Source organism: Rhinolophus hipposideros (assembly GCF_964194185.1).
Source record: "Rhinolophus hipposideros genome assembly, chromosome: 24".
NCBI classification, from domain to species: Eukaryota; Metazoa; Chordata; class Mammalia; order Chiroptera; family Rhinolophidae; genus Rhinolophus; species Rhinolophus hipposideros.
In genome coordinates, this window is record NC_138070.1 from 6,992,448 (window position 1) to 7,006,655 (window position 14,208).

The window sequence follows — 14,208 nt, forward strand, 5'->3', positions numbered from 1 at the left end:
TGTCACCTGTTTTTTTATTGTTATTATCATTAATGTTGTTATACTTTATTCATCAGAAAATATCAACATGGTAAAGAATAGCATTTCTCTCTGACTAAAGAATAAAAGCAAATCCCCAGATGCAGGGGGCAATGTAGGAAACTTCAGAATTCTCCAGTTTACTAATACTAGTTTAAACAGTCATATTACATGAAATTAAATACACTTACCTCAGAGTGGCCATAACAAATTGTATCCACTGTACTGCAGAAAAAGCCTAAATAAAAGGAGAAAATGAGAATAAAATTAAGTCTTTTACATTTAATATTTAACCTTCCTTCAGTTTCACTGTTTATTAACTATCTGTGCAGAGCACAAACTCTTCTTCAGTACCTAATCAAAACACACTACAAGTCGAAGAATAAATAGAAAGGCTGAATAGGCCCATGGAAAGGCAGGGTGGTTCCTTTTTTCCTTCTTTATTGCTACATCTCTGTGAAACAGTAAGATAAAAGCAATAATGAGGTAGATAAAAAATGGCTGAGTGAAAAAAACAAGAGTTGAATGAGAAAATTAATCAAGAGAAGAATAAAATGGAGAAGAGATAGGAAAAGTTAAATTTTTAGCGAGAATAGACAGATGCATGGAAAGAATGGGTAACAGGGTAACAGGAAAGGCAAACAAGTACTAAATACAGTGGACTGACAGAACTAGACAAACAGGAAAATAGAATACTAAGTAACAGAGAAATAGGAAGAAGTTAATAGCATGCATGGAGAGAGAAAATATGAGTGGAAAATACAGAACAGGTAGGAAAAGCGGGGAAGCAAAAAAGAAGAGAGGGACAGCTTCTAATCTCACCAAGTCCAAACTGTCCTCCAGAATGCTAGCCTCCAGTAGGAAGGCCATAGGGACTTGAGTCCAGCTATACATAAGCAGCCGGATCCTTCTCAGTCAGGTTCTGAATCCTCAAGCAGTGAAACAGGTGGCTCCACCCCTACCCCAGCTGGCTCCTCCCTATCCAATCCTGCCCTGTATCTTGAGGGCAAGGAAAGAAGGTGGCAACAAGTGGAGGAGAAAGCCAAGTAGAAAGAACAAAAATAGAACAGGTGACAAGGAAACAAATTCTAAAAAGCATTAGGAATTGTAAGAAGGGGTAAGAGGCAGGAATAATAAAACGGAGAGAATAAGTCATAGTGAAAAGGTAAATAGAGCTGCAAGAGAGAAACGGAACAGAAAAAAGAGAGAGAAAATTGGGGAAGAAGGGAAGTCTGCTTAAAACTTGCCCGTTTTGAGACAGAAGCCTGTGATGAGAAAGAGAGCGTACATATAAAACTCATTCAATAAATTTTTAGTAGTACCAGGAAAAGGCTGTGAAGAAAAGGGGCTATTACTATTGTCTCATATTTAATACTAACATCTTCAATATTCTGCACCCAAAATTCCCACCAGAAATATAATTATATAATTACACAATTCAATTAATATACTAATGTTTATATATCAACTTTGTGTTATGGAAGATAGAAAGACAAATAAGATACAGACCCATACTTCCAGCTTATAATATGGTAGGAAAAATGGCTTATAAGCATATCCTATAACAATTCTGTTATTAGGAAAATACATACCAAAATCTCAAATTATCTGCACACAAAAATAATATACACTGATTGGCATTTAAATGGTATTTGTAAGAACTGGTAAAATTTGGACAAAGATTGGGGGAAGGAGAAAGCAGAGGGAAGAACATTTCATTTATGTAACCATTTATTTCATCTAACCATACTCACTTCTGTATTTCATACATTCTACAAATATTTATGGATAACATAAATTAGATCATTTGCATAGCTTGAATAATTTAAATATGTGACTCATTTATTCAAATGAGGTTAAGAATACAAGTGTAGTGTGGAGTAGAAGATGGGACATTAAGTGGAGGCAGGCTCTAATCACTTTGCTTAAATTATTAAACAAATAAATAAAAATTCCAGTAAATTTATGGATCAGAAATCCCTATCATAGGTCTTAGGGAGTGCTTTGAGTCCTCTAATCATATATCTATGTAATAAGGGTGAGGGGACTAATGACAGTCTCACTAAGGGATAAGAGAATGCTTTTGGACAAAGGATTCTTGTCTCAGTCAAGAACACATCTCAAATTGTTCAGAAAACAGCCATGCCAAATCAGTCTGCTGCTCTTCATAGAACTTTTCTCTCGTGGCATCTCTTCTAAAATGTGTTATGCCACCAGACAACATTTCGGGATTTATTTTTCCATTTTTCTCTCTAAATTAGTCCTCTGCCTTCTGAATATTTAACTGTCCCCCTTTGAAATGTCTTTGGAAACATAATATTCCAATCTTCCTTTTCTACAAGGGTTAACCTGAGCCCAAATGATGAAGTGGGTGATACTTATTTTCGGTTTCTCTTCTCCTTTTTTTACTTATCTCTTTAGCAAGCTCAAACACATCCCAGCTCTCACTTCACATAATGGGCTAATATATATTACGTATCAATTTAGTTAACAAATATTTGTTCAATTTCTACAATGAGGAATTTAATACAGTGGATACAAAGTCAAGAACAACACCTACCTAGTAAAATATTTTTATTTTAACAAAAATACTCAACTCAAAGAAGATTTCCAGTAATAATAACTACCAATTATCAAGTGCTTTCTATGTGTAATGCTCTATGCTAAGCATTTTAATCTGCAACACAACCTTTGAGGTAAGAAGTACTATTATTCCCATTTTACAGATGAAGAAACTGAGGTTTACAGTTGAAGAAACTAAGGTTTAAAGAAATCAAGTCACTTCCCTATGGTTACAGAGTTATCAAGTGATAATGCCAAGATTCAAACTCAGTCAGTCTGACTTCTCATTCTTAACACCTACTGTATTCTAACAGGGAACTGTTTAATGGGAGAAAATGGAAAAATAATTTTAAAAATTAAAATGATATCAAGAGAATTCTTCTATTAGGCAATTGTTTCTTAGATATGACAACAAAAGCACAAGCAACAAAAGAAAAAACAGATATAAACTGGTCTTCTTCAAAATTAAAAACTTCTGTGCTTCAAAGGATACCCTCAAAAAAGTGAAAAGGCAACCTACAGAATGGGAGAAAATATTTGTAAACCATGTATCTGATGAGGGACTTATATGCAGAATACATAAGGAACCCTACAACTCAATAACAAAAATAAAATCCAATGTGAAAATAAGCAAAAATTCTAAACAGAGATTTCTCCCCCAAAATATACAAATGACTAATAAGCACATGAAAAGATGATCAACATCATAAGCCATCAGGGAAATTCACATTGAGATGCCATTTCACATGTACTAGAATGGCTATAATAAAAAAGATAATAGCAACAGTTGTTGATTAATATGTGGAGAAATACAAACCCTTGTACACTGCTGCTGGAAATGTCAAATACTGCAGCCATTTTGGCAGTTTCTCAAATGGTTAAACATATACTATATGGCTCAGCTCCTAGGTATAAATCAGGTTCTACTCCTAGGTATATGCCCAAGAAAAATTAAAACATATGTCCTCACAAAAACTTAACAGTGTTGTTCAGAATAGACAAAAAGTAGAAACAACACAAATGTCCATCAATTGATGAATGGATAAATAAAATGTGGTCTATCCGTACAATAGAATATCATTTAGCAATTAGAAGGAAAGAAGTACTGACACATGCTACAACATGGGTGAAACTTGAAAACATTATGCTAAGTGAAAGAAGCCAGTCACAAAAGACCACATATTGTAGGATTCCATTCATATGAAATGTCTAAAATAGGCAAATTTATAGAGATAGGAAGTAGATTAGTGGTTGTCTAGGGCTAGGAAGGTAGTTGGAGAAGGAATGGGGAGTGACCACTAATGGTCACAGGGTTTCTTTCTAGGGGGAAAAATATTCTAAAATTAGATGGTGGTGATGGTTGCACAACTCTGTGAATACACTAAAAACAATTGAAATGTACACTTTAAAAGGATGAATTGTAAGGTTGGTGAATTATATCTCAATAAAGCTGTTCCCCAAAAAATGATATTTGGGACAAAACAGGGAAGGAAATGTCCCATTGCTGAAATTCATGGTGTAATAATTAATGGATAACATGTTTCTGTCTTTCCTATTGAAAAGAAAAATATTTAGATTAAAAAGTGTAAAACAAACACTGCAAGAGGGAACTGAAGGGAAAGATTATAAGAGAGCACCTGACTGCTCGAAATGAACCCACCACTCCTGGCCTGAACAAATTATACTCCAGGACTTTGATAAAACTTGCAGGTTAACCCAATAAACCATTCAATGAAATCTGGAGAGTTCATGTAAAAATAGGAAAATTACTAGAAATTGTAGGAAACTGGTGATAAGTAATTTTTTTGTGTTTTTATAAGGGGAAACATAAGAATCTGCAAACCCTAAGTGAAAGATCTTAGCATTAATCCCAGACAAGATTCCACAATAAACTATCCAAAAGATGCTTTTAAACAATTAGAAAAATATAACCACTAAGTCAGCATGGATTTATAAATAAGCATGCCTGACTCACCCAATTTTCTTTTTGGAAACAATTACTAGACACAGTTTATATGGCATTTTCACAAAGTATTTGGAGAGAAATTTCATGATATAAAAATAAGGAAAGATAGATCAAGTGAAAGCACAACTGAGGGCATTTCTTGAACAAATAAACCAAAGGGAGAGCTAATTCATTGATCAATATTAATTTAGGAATGACCTCCAGTGGAGTGAATCAGCATTCTGACTTGGCAATGTTCTGTAAAACACTTTCATCAATGGCTCGAAAAAATATATGGTAGGATGTTTATCAAATTGTGTGTATCACTTATCTATTGCTACATAACGAATTTCCACAAATTTACTGGCTTAAAACACTAATTCATTATCTCACACCTTCTATGTGTCAGGAGTCCAAGAATAGTTTAGTTGGGTCCTCTGCTTCAGTGCTTCTCACAAAGTTATAATCAAGATGTTGATCAGGGCTGGGTCTGCTCAACTGGGGAAGGGTCTGCTTCTAAGTTCATGTAGTTGTTGGTCTAATTCAGTTCCTCGAGGGTTGTTGGTCTGAGGGCCTCAGTTCCTAACTAACTGTTGGCCAAAGGCTACACTCAATTCTTCGCTATGTGGGCTTCTGCAAGATGTCCTCCCAGCAAGATGGAAGTCACATCTTATGTCACCAAATCACGGAAGTGACATTCCATCACCGTTCCTGTATTCCGTTAATCACAGATCTTGCCAACACTCAAGGGAAGAGGCTTACACAAGAGGCAGGGCTCATGGGGGGCCATCTTAGTGTCTGCCAACCACTCTTGTGTAATCCAACATGTCAAGCACTTTTCTAATTCAGCTCATTCGTAATAGCTGCTCCCTCTCCCTGGAATGCGCTTCCCCCAGATAATCACAGGACTGGCTCCTTCTCACCCTTCAAGTATCAGCTCAGATGTCCTCACCAAAGAGACGTTAACATTTATGAAATTCTAAAATACCTGTCTGTTTGTGTGCCTTATACGAATACCTCAAGACAAAACAACAGGAATTGAAAGTGGGACAAAAGGAGAAAGAAAAACATCTCTGCTGAAAGGATTTGATCCCAGGATGTTAAACATCTCTATTAGCTTTTTAATACTACACTACTGGAAAAACAAAAGTAAAATAACAGACGTTCAAAACAAAGTTTCCTACGATCTTACCATCTAGTCGAAAGAATGTCTTATTTATTGATGTGACTTTAAAAAGTCTTTGTCCTTGGGGGGAGGGGGGTTCACAGTGTGAGGGATAGAAATGATGAACGTCTAAGTATTACCTTGTCTTGTACACCTGAAACTAATAAATAACAAAAAATAAAAAATAAAAAAAATAAAAAAAAAATAAAAAGTCTTTGTCCATATGCATATTCAACTTTGACGTCGTAGTGATTCCACAGCTAGTGTGGAATACGCGTGTCAATTGCCTCCTGACCTCTTCGACCCTCCTGTTTCAATGTCTGATTACAGGACTTGAGCGTCTCCTACCTACACTGCGGCAACAGACCCGTCTCTCCCTGCCTCCGGCCTTCTCCTGTCCAATCCTTTCCCTTCACTCGCGAGGGACAGCAAATCTGACGTCACTCTCGCGGCCAAAACCTTTGCTGGCTCCACACCTTTTAGCTGGATGAGACCCTTTGCAACGTGGCCTCGGGAACCTTCACACACTCATCATGCTCTTCCCGTCGCTAGAACTAGCCTTTGGTGTTTACCTTGTAAACGCCTCTTCTTGTCAAGAGCCAGCTCAAAAGTCATCTCCGGACGGTACCTCTCCTTGACACTCCCGAGCAGGGCTGACCGAACCGCCATTTGCGTCTCCAGAGTCTTATGTTCTACCAGTTACTATTCCCACGTCTCCTCCTCCCCACCACTGTGAGGGCCGCCAGCACAGAGCTCGGTCTCTTCACCTCGGGCGCCTCGCAGGCACACCCAGCGTCTGGTGTAAACCAACTAGACCCTGCCCTATCAGAGTGGGCGGAGGGCAGGAGTGGCCGTGACCGCCATACTGACAGAAGAGTTTGGCCGCGCAACCCAGGGCCTGACGAAGGCAGCAAGCGGAGTATGACTGACTGAGGGAAATACTGGGCCAACTGAGGGAGGTGGAGTAGCACAGTCAGACTGACTGACTAACCTAAGGCAGTAGCGGATCCCAGCCGACTGCCTGACGGACCAAAGGCAGGAAGGAGTGGTGGCTGGCGTCGTCATCTTCGAAGACGAGAAAAGACAGCGAACCAGGAGCTGCACAGCCGCCAAGCACGCTCCTCGTGCCTCCCCTCACGCGGAGGGCGGAAGAAGCGCAGCCCAGCGGCTCGCCTCGCAGAGTGCGCGTGCGCGGCAGTCTGTCGCTCTCGTTTATTTCTCCGCGACACCCCCACCCCAGTTGCTCCTCCCACCCCAGGTCGCTCCTCCCTTTCACCTTTGGCCGGCGCCAGCTTCGCGGAGTGCGCGCGCGCGGCAGCCCCGTTTCTCCGCCCCTCACGTGGCCCCTCCCTCTCACCCTAGGCGCGCGCGAGCCGCCGGGGCTGGCCCTCCTGGTCACGTGACTCCCAACTCCGCGCTTTCTGTACTACAGCCTTTCTCGCTCCCACTGCCAGAATCCGGCGTTATGGCTGCCGCTATTCCCCGCGCCGCTTCTCTCTCCCCACTGTTTCCTCCCCTCTTGTTCCTCCTGCTCCTCTCCGCTCCTCAGGGCGGGAGCGGCCTGCACACCAAGGGTGCCCTTCCCCTGGATACAGTCACTTTCTACAAGGTAACGGGGGCGGGGACCATCGCACGCAGGTGCAGCCTGAGCGCCCAGGGGAGCGTAGATCTGTGGGGGACGCAGGGGACAGAGGTCTAGCTAGGGGTGGTCTGTGGCGACGATCAGGGCTTCCCACCATCTTACAGGGCTGATGGACTCTGCGCCGAAGCCGTATCCTGACCGTGCTCCACGGTCCCCTCGCACCCTTGCCTTTGCAGTATTTGTACTTGCTTCCTCTTTTGCAAAAGAGCTGCCGAGATGGAGCCGAGGGAACCGGGTGCCCCTTCCCCTCACCTATGGGGAGAGGGCGGTGCCGGACAAGATCCAATCCTCGAGTCCCAAGTGGGAGATTCGGAGGGCGGCGCAAGGCGGACGCCACAGCTCCTGCTGTGGTTGGGCTGCGGGGTGGGAACCCGGCGTTTTGGCACGCGTTTCTGCGACCCTCTTCCCTTGGCGTGGATTGCAGCCTAATTTGCAATATGCAAACACCGTGCAGACAGCCTGAGTCTCCTGAAAAGTGCAAGCGTTAAGAATAAGCTTCGGTTCAATCCCCTTATAGAGAATATCTTGTGCCTGGGGGGGAAAAATGAATATAATCGGGCCAAAGCACGGAAGGACTCACCACTACTTTCTACCTCCATTATTTACAGAATTTGGGGTCCTGGCCTCGTTAATTGTCGTTGGAAAAGTTGAAGGCTGAATGCAGGCTCAACCCCCTCCTCTTGCAACCTGTCTTCACCCACTGGCAGCTTTTAACTTTGCCTACAAGATGGGCAAGCTAAGGCTTTGAGAGAGCCCATCTTTTTAGTTTCTTCATTTGTACCTATTGCTAGGAAGTGAACCCAAAAAGTGGAGTTCTAAATCTGTCTCAAGTGGTTGGCTTCTTCCTATTTTCAAAAGGGTTTCTTGTGGATTTGGCACCTGTGGCTCATTCAAGGCAAAGTTTCAAGAATGTAAAAGTGTAGGTATGGTTGTCAGGCACACCCCACAGCAACCTATACTTTGGGGGCCTTTATTGGCAAAGTGACACTCCTACCCTCTCAAACTTGGAAATGGGATAACATCACAGACCAAGTGTGACTTGGAGGGAATCTGTGTACTATAAAGTTAACAGTATTTCCTAATCAGTTGGTGCCTCTCCATCTTTACTGCTACCGGTACAGCCTGGTCAAGGCGATCATTACCGTAACCCACCTAAGTCCTACATGACCTGATCTTGCTTCCCTCTTCTTTCATCTCCTAACCATTCTCCTTTTTGTCCCCTCTGCTTCAGCCACACTTTCTCTGTCCTTTAAATATTAGTAGGTCATTACTGCAGCGGGCCCTTTGCACTTTTGACTAGAACATTCTTTGCCCCATCTTTGAAAGGCTGATTGCTTCTCATCATTCAGGCTTAGGTTAAACGTTACCTTCTCAGAGCCCTTCCATGATTTCCCCTCCCTCAGCCATTTTTTTCCTTATCTGTTATATCAATTCCCACACTAGAATATTATATGTTTGGGAAAAACTACCTTACCTGTTTTGTTCACTGATCAACTACACAACCTAACAGTTTACCTGTCACATACCTAGAAGATGCTCAATAATAATTTGTTGAATGAACAAATATTTCTCCAGTCCCTTTCTAAATTTCACTCTCTTTAATACCATTGAACAAAAGGAGAACTTCCTAGTATTGTGTCCAGGAGGCTCATTCCATGCTTGCCTTTCAGTGATTTCCAATACCTTTTTTTGTTTCTTGCTCTTCACCATCACTAGAAATAAGAGACCCTGTCTGTTTTCTTTCCTGCTGTGTTCACTTAGAACGGTGTCTGGCACATGATAGGGCCTCAGTATCTTTTTATTCAGTAAATGAATGAATAATGAATTCATCTGTCCATTGAAGAAGCAAGTTGCCTAAATGTTATGGTGGAGCCAATTCCTCAAGGATGAGGAAAGGAGAGTCCTAAAGCAATTAAGAGGTATAGACTGAGTAAAAAAAACAAGAAAAAAATTTATTGTGCAAATGCTTGCCATTCAAAACCACTCTGCCAGGGGTAAGAATGGTGAAAGTAAAAGATGGTGGCCTCTCAATTCTATTTCAATGTTACAGCACTGTATGATTCTTAATATTATTGCATAATACAAATGTAGGGATCCTGTGTTGTGCTTTTTAAATTGTTTTCCCCCTGGACATGTAGCATGTGCTACCAAAGTCTGCCCTAGTTTTGTTCCTTTAGCACATATTTTTGGAGCATCTGCTACACACAGGTACTGTTGGGCACTAGGGACATAGCAAAACACAGGTCGGACAAGGTCCTTAATTCTCATAAATGTACATTCAAGTAGGGAGGACAAACAAGCAAATAAGGATTTCAGAGAGTGATTGATGCAGAAAGAAAGTAGAGCCGGATAAAGGATGTGATGGAAATGAAGCAGTGTTGGATAGTGTGGGTGGATGAGGCCTCTCCATTAGGAGGGGGTATTTGAAGTGAGCTTTGAATAATAGCCATGGAATGAACCAAGGAAAGTGCAATCCAGACAGCAGAGACAGCAAATGAAAAGGCCCTTAGTAAGAATAAGTTTGGTGTGTTGAATTGAAATAAGGCCATTTGGGCCGGAGGGATGTGATCTCATTTATATTTTAAGTCTTCCCTGCTTTTAGGCCCCCAGAGCTCAGGATTTTTGGGGTCAATGACCACTTAAAGATTACCTGTTCTGGTGGCTTCTGCCCCTTCCCTTGTGTTTCTAGGCAGTTTTTAAATGTTCTTTTCCAACCTAAAATCAAATGGACATCAGCACACAATAAGGAACAAGGAATTACAAAAACTGGGATGATGTCGGCTTGACTTAATTATGATGGCCTGTGATGAAATACTGACCGGCAGTGATCACTGATTAGAAGAACAAAAGGTTTTATGTAAGAGGAAGAGAAGGCAGTATTACTGACCAAAGACAGTTTGTTAGATAAAATCTGTGCATTGGAAGAAACTATCAAAAGGAAGTCCTTTGGATTGCACAATATGTTAAATATAGAATTACTACATGACCCCATAGTTCCATTCCTAGATATGTATGTACCCAAAAGAAATGAAAACAGGTGTTCAAACAAAAAATTGTACATGAATGTTCATAATAGCACTATCCACAAATAGCTAAACGGTGGAAACATCCCAGATGTCCATCAGTTGATGAATGCTTAGGCAAAATGTGGTCCATCCATACACTGGAATATTTATTTTGCTGCAAAAAGGAGTGAAATACTGGTGCATACTACAACATGGATGAACCCTGAAAACATGCTAAGGGAAAGAAGCCAGACACAGAAGGCCATGTATTATATAATTCCATCAGAGTAGACAAATCCATAGAAACAAAGCAGATTAGTGGTTAGGAAGGAAAACTGGGGAATGATTTTTTAATGGGTATATGGCTCTGGGTACATGGCTCCTTTTCAGGTGGTGAAAATGTTCTGGAACTAGATGTTAGTGATGGTTGCACAACATCATGAATATACTAAATTCCACTGAATTGTGTACTTTAAAATGGCTAAAATGGTTATGTGAATTTTACAATTAAAAATCTTGGCCCTAACAGTTTAGGACCTAGAAATCCAGCCAAAGTAAACAGTGGTCTAGGGGAGGGGTCACTGTTCCAAGCCTGGCATCTCAGGAACTTCCCTTGAACCCTGAAACTACAGAGTTCAGCTCTGGACTCCCTAGCCAATGCTTCCTCCATGGTACCAACTCCTTCATATAGATTGCTGGTTGGTTGGTTGGTTGGTTGGTTTTTGTCACGTTTCTGATTCAGTGCTTACTGAGAAAGGCCCCTTGGGATCATGGGCGTTACGGGCCAATGTAGTGCGTGCTAAGGGTCTCCTTAGCCTTACCAGAAGGACCACTAGAGAAAGCCTTAATACATCTACAGATTTATTCTAGACTGGATTGTATGTCTTTGATTAGTGTGAACAAGTATCTAATAGGGTACCCAGCACAAAGCAGGAACCACTAAATTACTAAAAGTAATCAATGGGTGAATGAATGAATATTGGTATGTGAGAGTTTGTCTCCCTTGTGGGCTTGGTACTACTCCATTTCTTAACCTTTGGGAAAAGCAATTATCCCCAAAGTTCCCTGGAACCCCTACTTGCTCAGCTCTATACGCCCTCAGGTCATTCCCAAAAGCAAGTTCGTCTTGGTGAAGTTCGACACCCAGTACCCCTACGGTGAGAAGCAGGATGAGTTCAAGCGTCTGGCTGAAAACTCGGCCTCCAGTGATGACCTCTTGGTGGCAGAGGTGGGGATCTCAGGTATGACAAGTCCAAGATGACTGGGGAGGGCAGAGAGGGAGGAAGCCAGGAATGACTTCCCTACTTGTTGGGGGAATCCCAGCACCTTTCTGTCTGAACCCCACATGTAAACAGGGTCATGGCCTTTCAAGGAATCTGGTGTCCCCAGCAATGAGCGTGGGCAGATTCTGTGACCACAGAACCTCAGCGCAGCCTTGCAGGGGCCTGAGGGGAAGGAATCCACCATCTTTTATCCTCTACCCTCCACTGACATCAAACTTAATAGGAGAACTTGGAGCTCTCTTTGCAGAGGGGGTGCCCTGCCCCCTAGGGGACAGCATAGTCCATTTTTCCATCTTCATTTCAGCTCGTTTGTACCAAAACTGCAAAACTGGGGATTTGGCTTTAGCTCAAATCCACCAGAGCTGCCACTAAACCAAGGTCAGCTCTCAACCACAATGACAGCTTTAATAATAGTGGCCAACATTTAGTGGTTTACAGTCTGTAAAGATGTACACAGACATTGCATTTTTAATCTTGAACCCCGCCTGAGAAGCGAGATGTACTACTATCTCCATTTTATACCTAAGGAAAACTGCAGCTCAAGGCTGTGGTGTAGAAAGTTGTTCATCCAGAATTCCACCTAAGTGTTTATTCCCATGGCAGTGGGTTCTTCCCTCTCTCAGCTTCCTCCCAGCTGAAATACCTCAGTCCCTAGTAAGTGCGAGAGTCTGGTCCTCGGTACAGATAGCTGGCACACTTCTCCAGGACAGTCGGTCAATTCTGACTCAGCTGTAAGTTCACTCCCTTGGGGCTTTTAGCATAATAAGTGACATTTATCAAATGTTTACTGTGTGCCAGGCCACTGTGCTACATATTTCATCCTTGGGACAAACTATAAAGGAAGTGCTGTGACCCACCACCACCCTTTTTCAGATGAAGAAACAATGTTCAAGATCGTAGAGTTTGGTGGCAGAACTAGGGTTGGAACCCCATGCTTCTTATTCTCCTGCCTCCGAATAAGTGGTCTGGGCCATTTCTTCTTGACAGGGTGTGACAAACCAGTTATCACAGCGTCAGCCCTTGGGGCAGCTGCTGCCTTTCAGGGAGGACACAGCAAATACTAACAGCTACCTCACACTAAGGGCTTAACTCTGCCAGGTGGAGTGCACATACCCCCTCATGGGACCTTACAACAGCCCTCGTGTGGTACGGACGATGTGACCTATCACAGGCTCCCTTTCTCTCAACTCCAGCCAGATTGGCCTTTGTAATCCTTAAATACACCCGGCTCATTCCTGCCTCGGAAGGACTTGCAGTCCTTCTACCTGAGACAGTTCCCATATCCTCACATGTCTGGCTCCTTGATCCTTAGGTCTCGGCTCATTTCATCTCCAGGTGGGCCTTCTTACCCAGTCACACCACTGTTTTATTTTCCTCAGGGCACTAATCACTTAGGTTTCTTTATTATCTTTCTTTGGACCCTTAGAAGAATATAAGTGCCTTGAGGTTGACACCCCATATCTGGTTTCTATTCACAGATTATGGTGACAAGCTGAATATGGAACTGAGTGAGAAATACAAGCTGGACAAAGACAAGTACCCAGTCTTCTACCTCTTCCGGGATGGGGACTTTGAGAACCCGGTACTGTATAATGGGGCAGTTAAGGTTGGAGCTATCCAGCGCTGGCTAAAGGGGCAAGGGGTCTACCTAGGTATGCCTGGTTGCCTGCCTACGTATGACGCCCTTGCTGCAGAGTTCATCAAGGCCTCTAGCGTGGAGGCCCGACAGGCCATCTTAAAGCGGGGGCAGGACAACCTCTCAGGTGTGAAGGAGACTGAGAAGAAGTGGGCTGAGCAGTACCTGAAGATCATGGGGAAGGTCTTAGACCAGGGTGAGGATTTCCCAGCATCAGAGATGACCCGGATCACCAAGCTGATTGAGAAGAACAAGATGAGCGACGGGAAGAAGGAAGAGCTCCAGAAGAGTTTAAACATCTTGACTGCCTTTCAGAAGAAGGGGGCCGAGAAGGAGGAGCTGTAAAAAGGCACCCTAGGGTTTTCCAGAGTTTGGTGGGGATGGGGAGGGAGAGTTAGGACCTGCTGCCTGTGAGACCCTCCTGGGATACAAGGGAGTGGTGGGATAAGTGACCCTAAACCAGCATGCCCAGATACTGATGTTGTGACCATGCTTGGGACATCTCTGTAGCCAGTCCGAGTATAGCTGGAATACTCACTCAGATGGCTTATGAAAATTCCCTCAGAAGGAATTGGTGCTATAAAGAGTGTACTGCCCAGGTCCTTGACAGGTGTAATTCTGATCTAATTAAAGTTTCTGTGTTTTGGTTAAGTGGATCTGAAGCCATTCAACTTTCTTTTACAAATTATACTTTGGCCTATGACCTGCTTTCTCCTTTGAATTTATTTTTTAATCTAAGCTGGTATGGACTCCACTCTACCAGAGTAACAGATTATCTTGGTAACACTGGAAATGGGCCCCAGCTCAAGGCCTACCTTTCTTTCCACTGGTGTCAGACTCATGTGGACTGATTGTGGGTCTGGTATATTGCATTGTCTTCTTATTGAATTTTCTTCTCCTTAAAATTGAATGGCAACGTTAATGAATCTCAGTATATTTATTTTCCATATTC

The 14,208-nt window shown here is 42.5% G+C and overlaps 2 protein-coding genes across 7 annotated transcripts in view; one reads left to right on the plus strand and one right to left on the minus strand.

Moving 5' to 3' along the window:
• Positions 1-7,524, minus strand: part of TMEM116 (transmembrane protein 116) — a 108,026-nt gene extending 100,502 nt beyond the window's left edge. For 4 of the 6 annotated variants that reach the window (XM_081036928.1, XM_081036927.1, XM_081036929.1 and 1 more), the window contains exons 1-2: positions 841-1,002; positions 210-256 (exon numbers count right to left, since the gene is read on the minus strand). In XM_081036928.1, coding sequence (XP_080893054.1) covers positions 210-256; positions 841-912 — 119 coding nt within the window. In that variant the 5' untranslated portion in view covers positions 913-1,002. Of the gene's footprint in view, positions 1-209; positions 257-840; positions 1,003-6,681; positions 6,879-7,434 lie in introns of those variants that run through there. The other 2 variants (XM_081036926.1, XM_081036925.1) reach the window with 2 other exon arrangements.
• ERP29 (endoplasmic reticulum protein 29) lies at positions 7,052-13,912 on the plus strand. The gene is made up of 3 exons (XM_081036931.1): positions 7,052-7,299; positions 11,440-11,578; positions 13,099-13,912. Exons 1-3 carry the CDS (start codon positions 7,156-7,158, stop codon positions 13,599-13,601), a joined length of 786 nt encoding a protein of 261 aa, XP_080893057.1. The 5' UTR covers positions 7,052-7,155; the 3' UTR covers positions 13,602-13,912.
• The last annotated feature ends 296 nt before the right edge of the window (positions 13,913-14,208 follow it).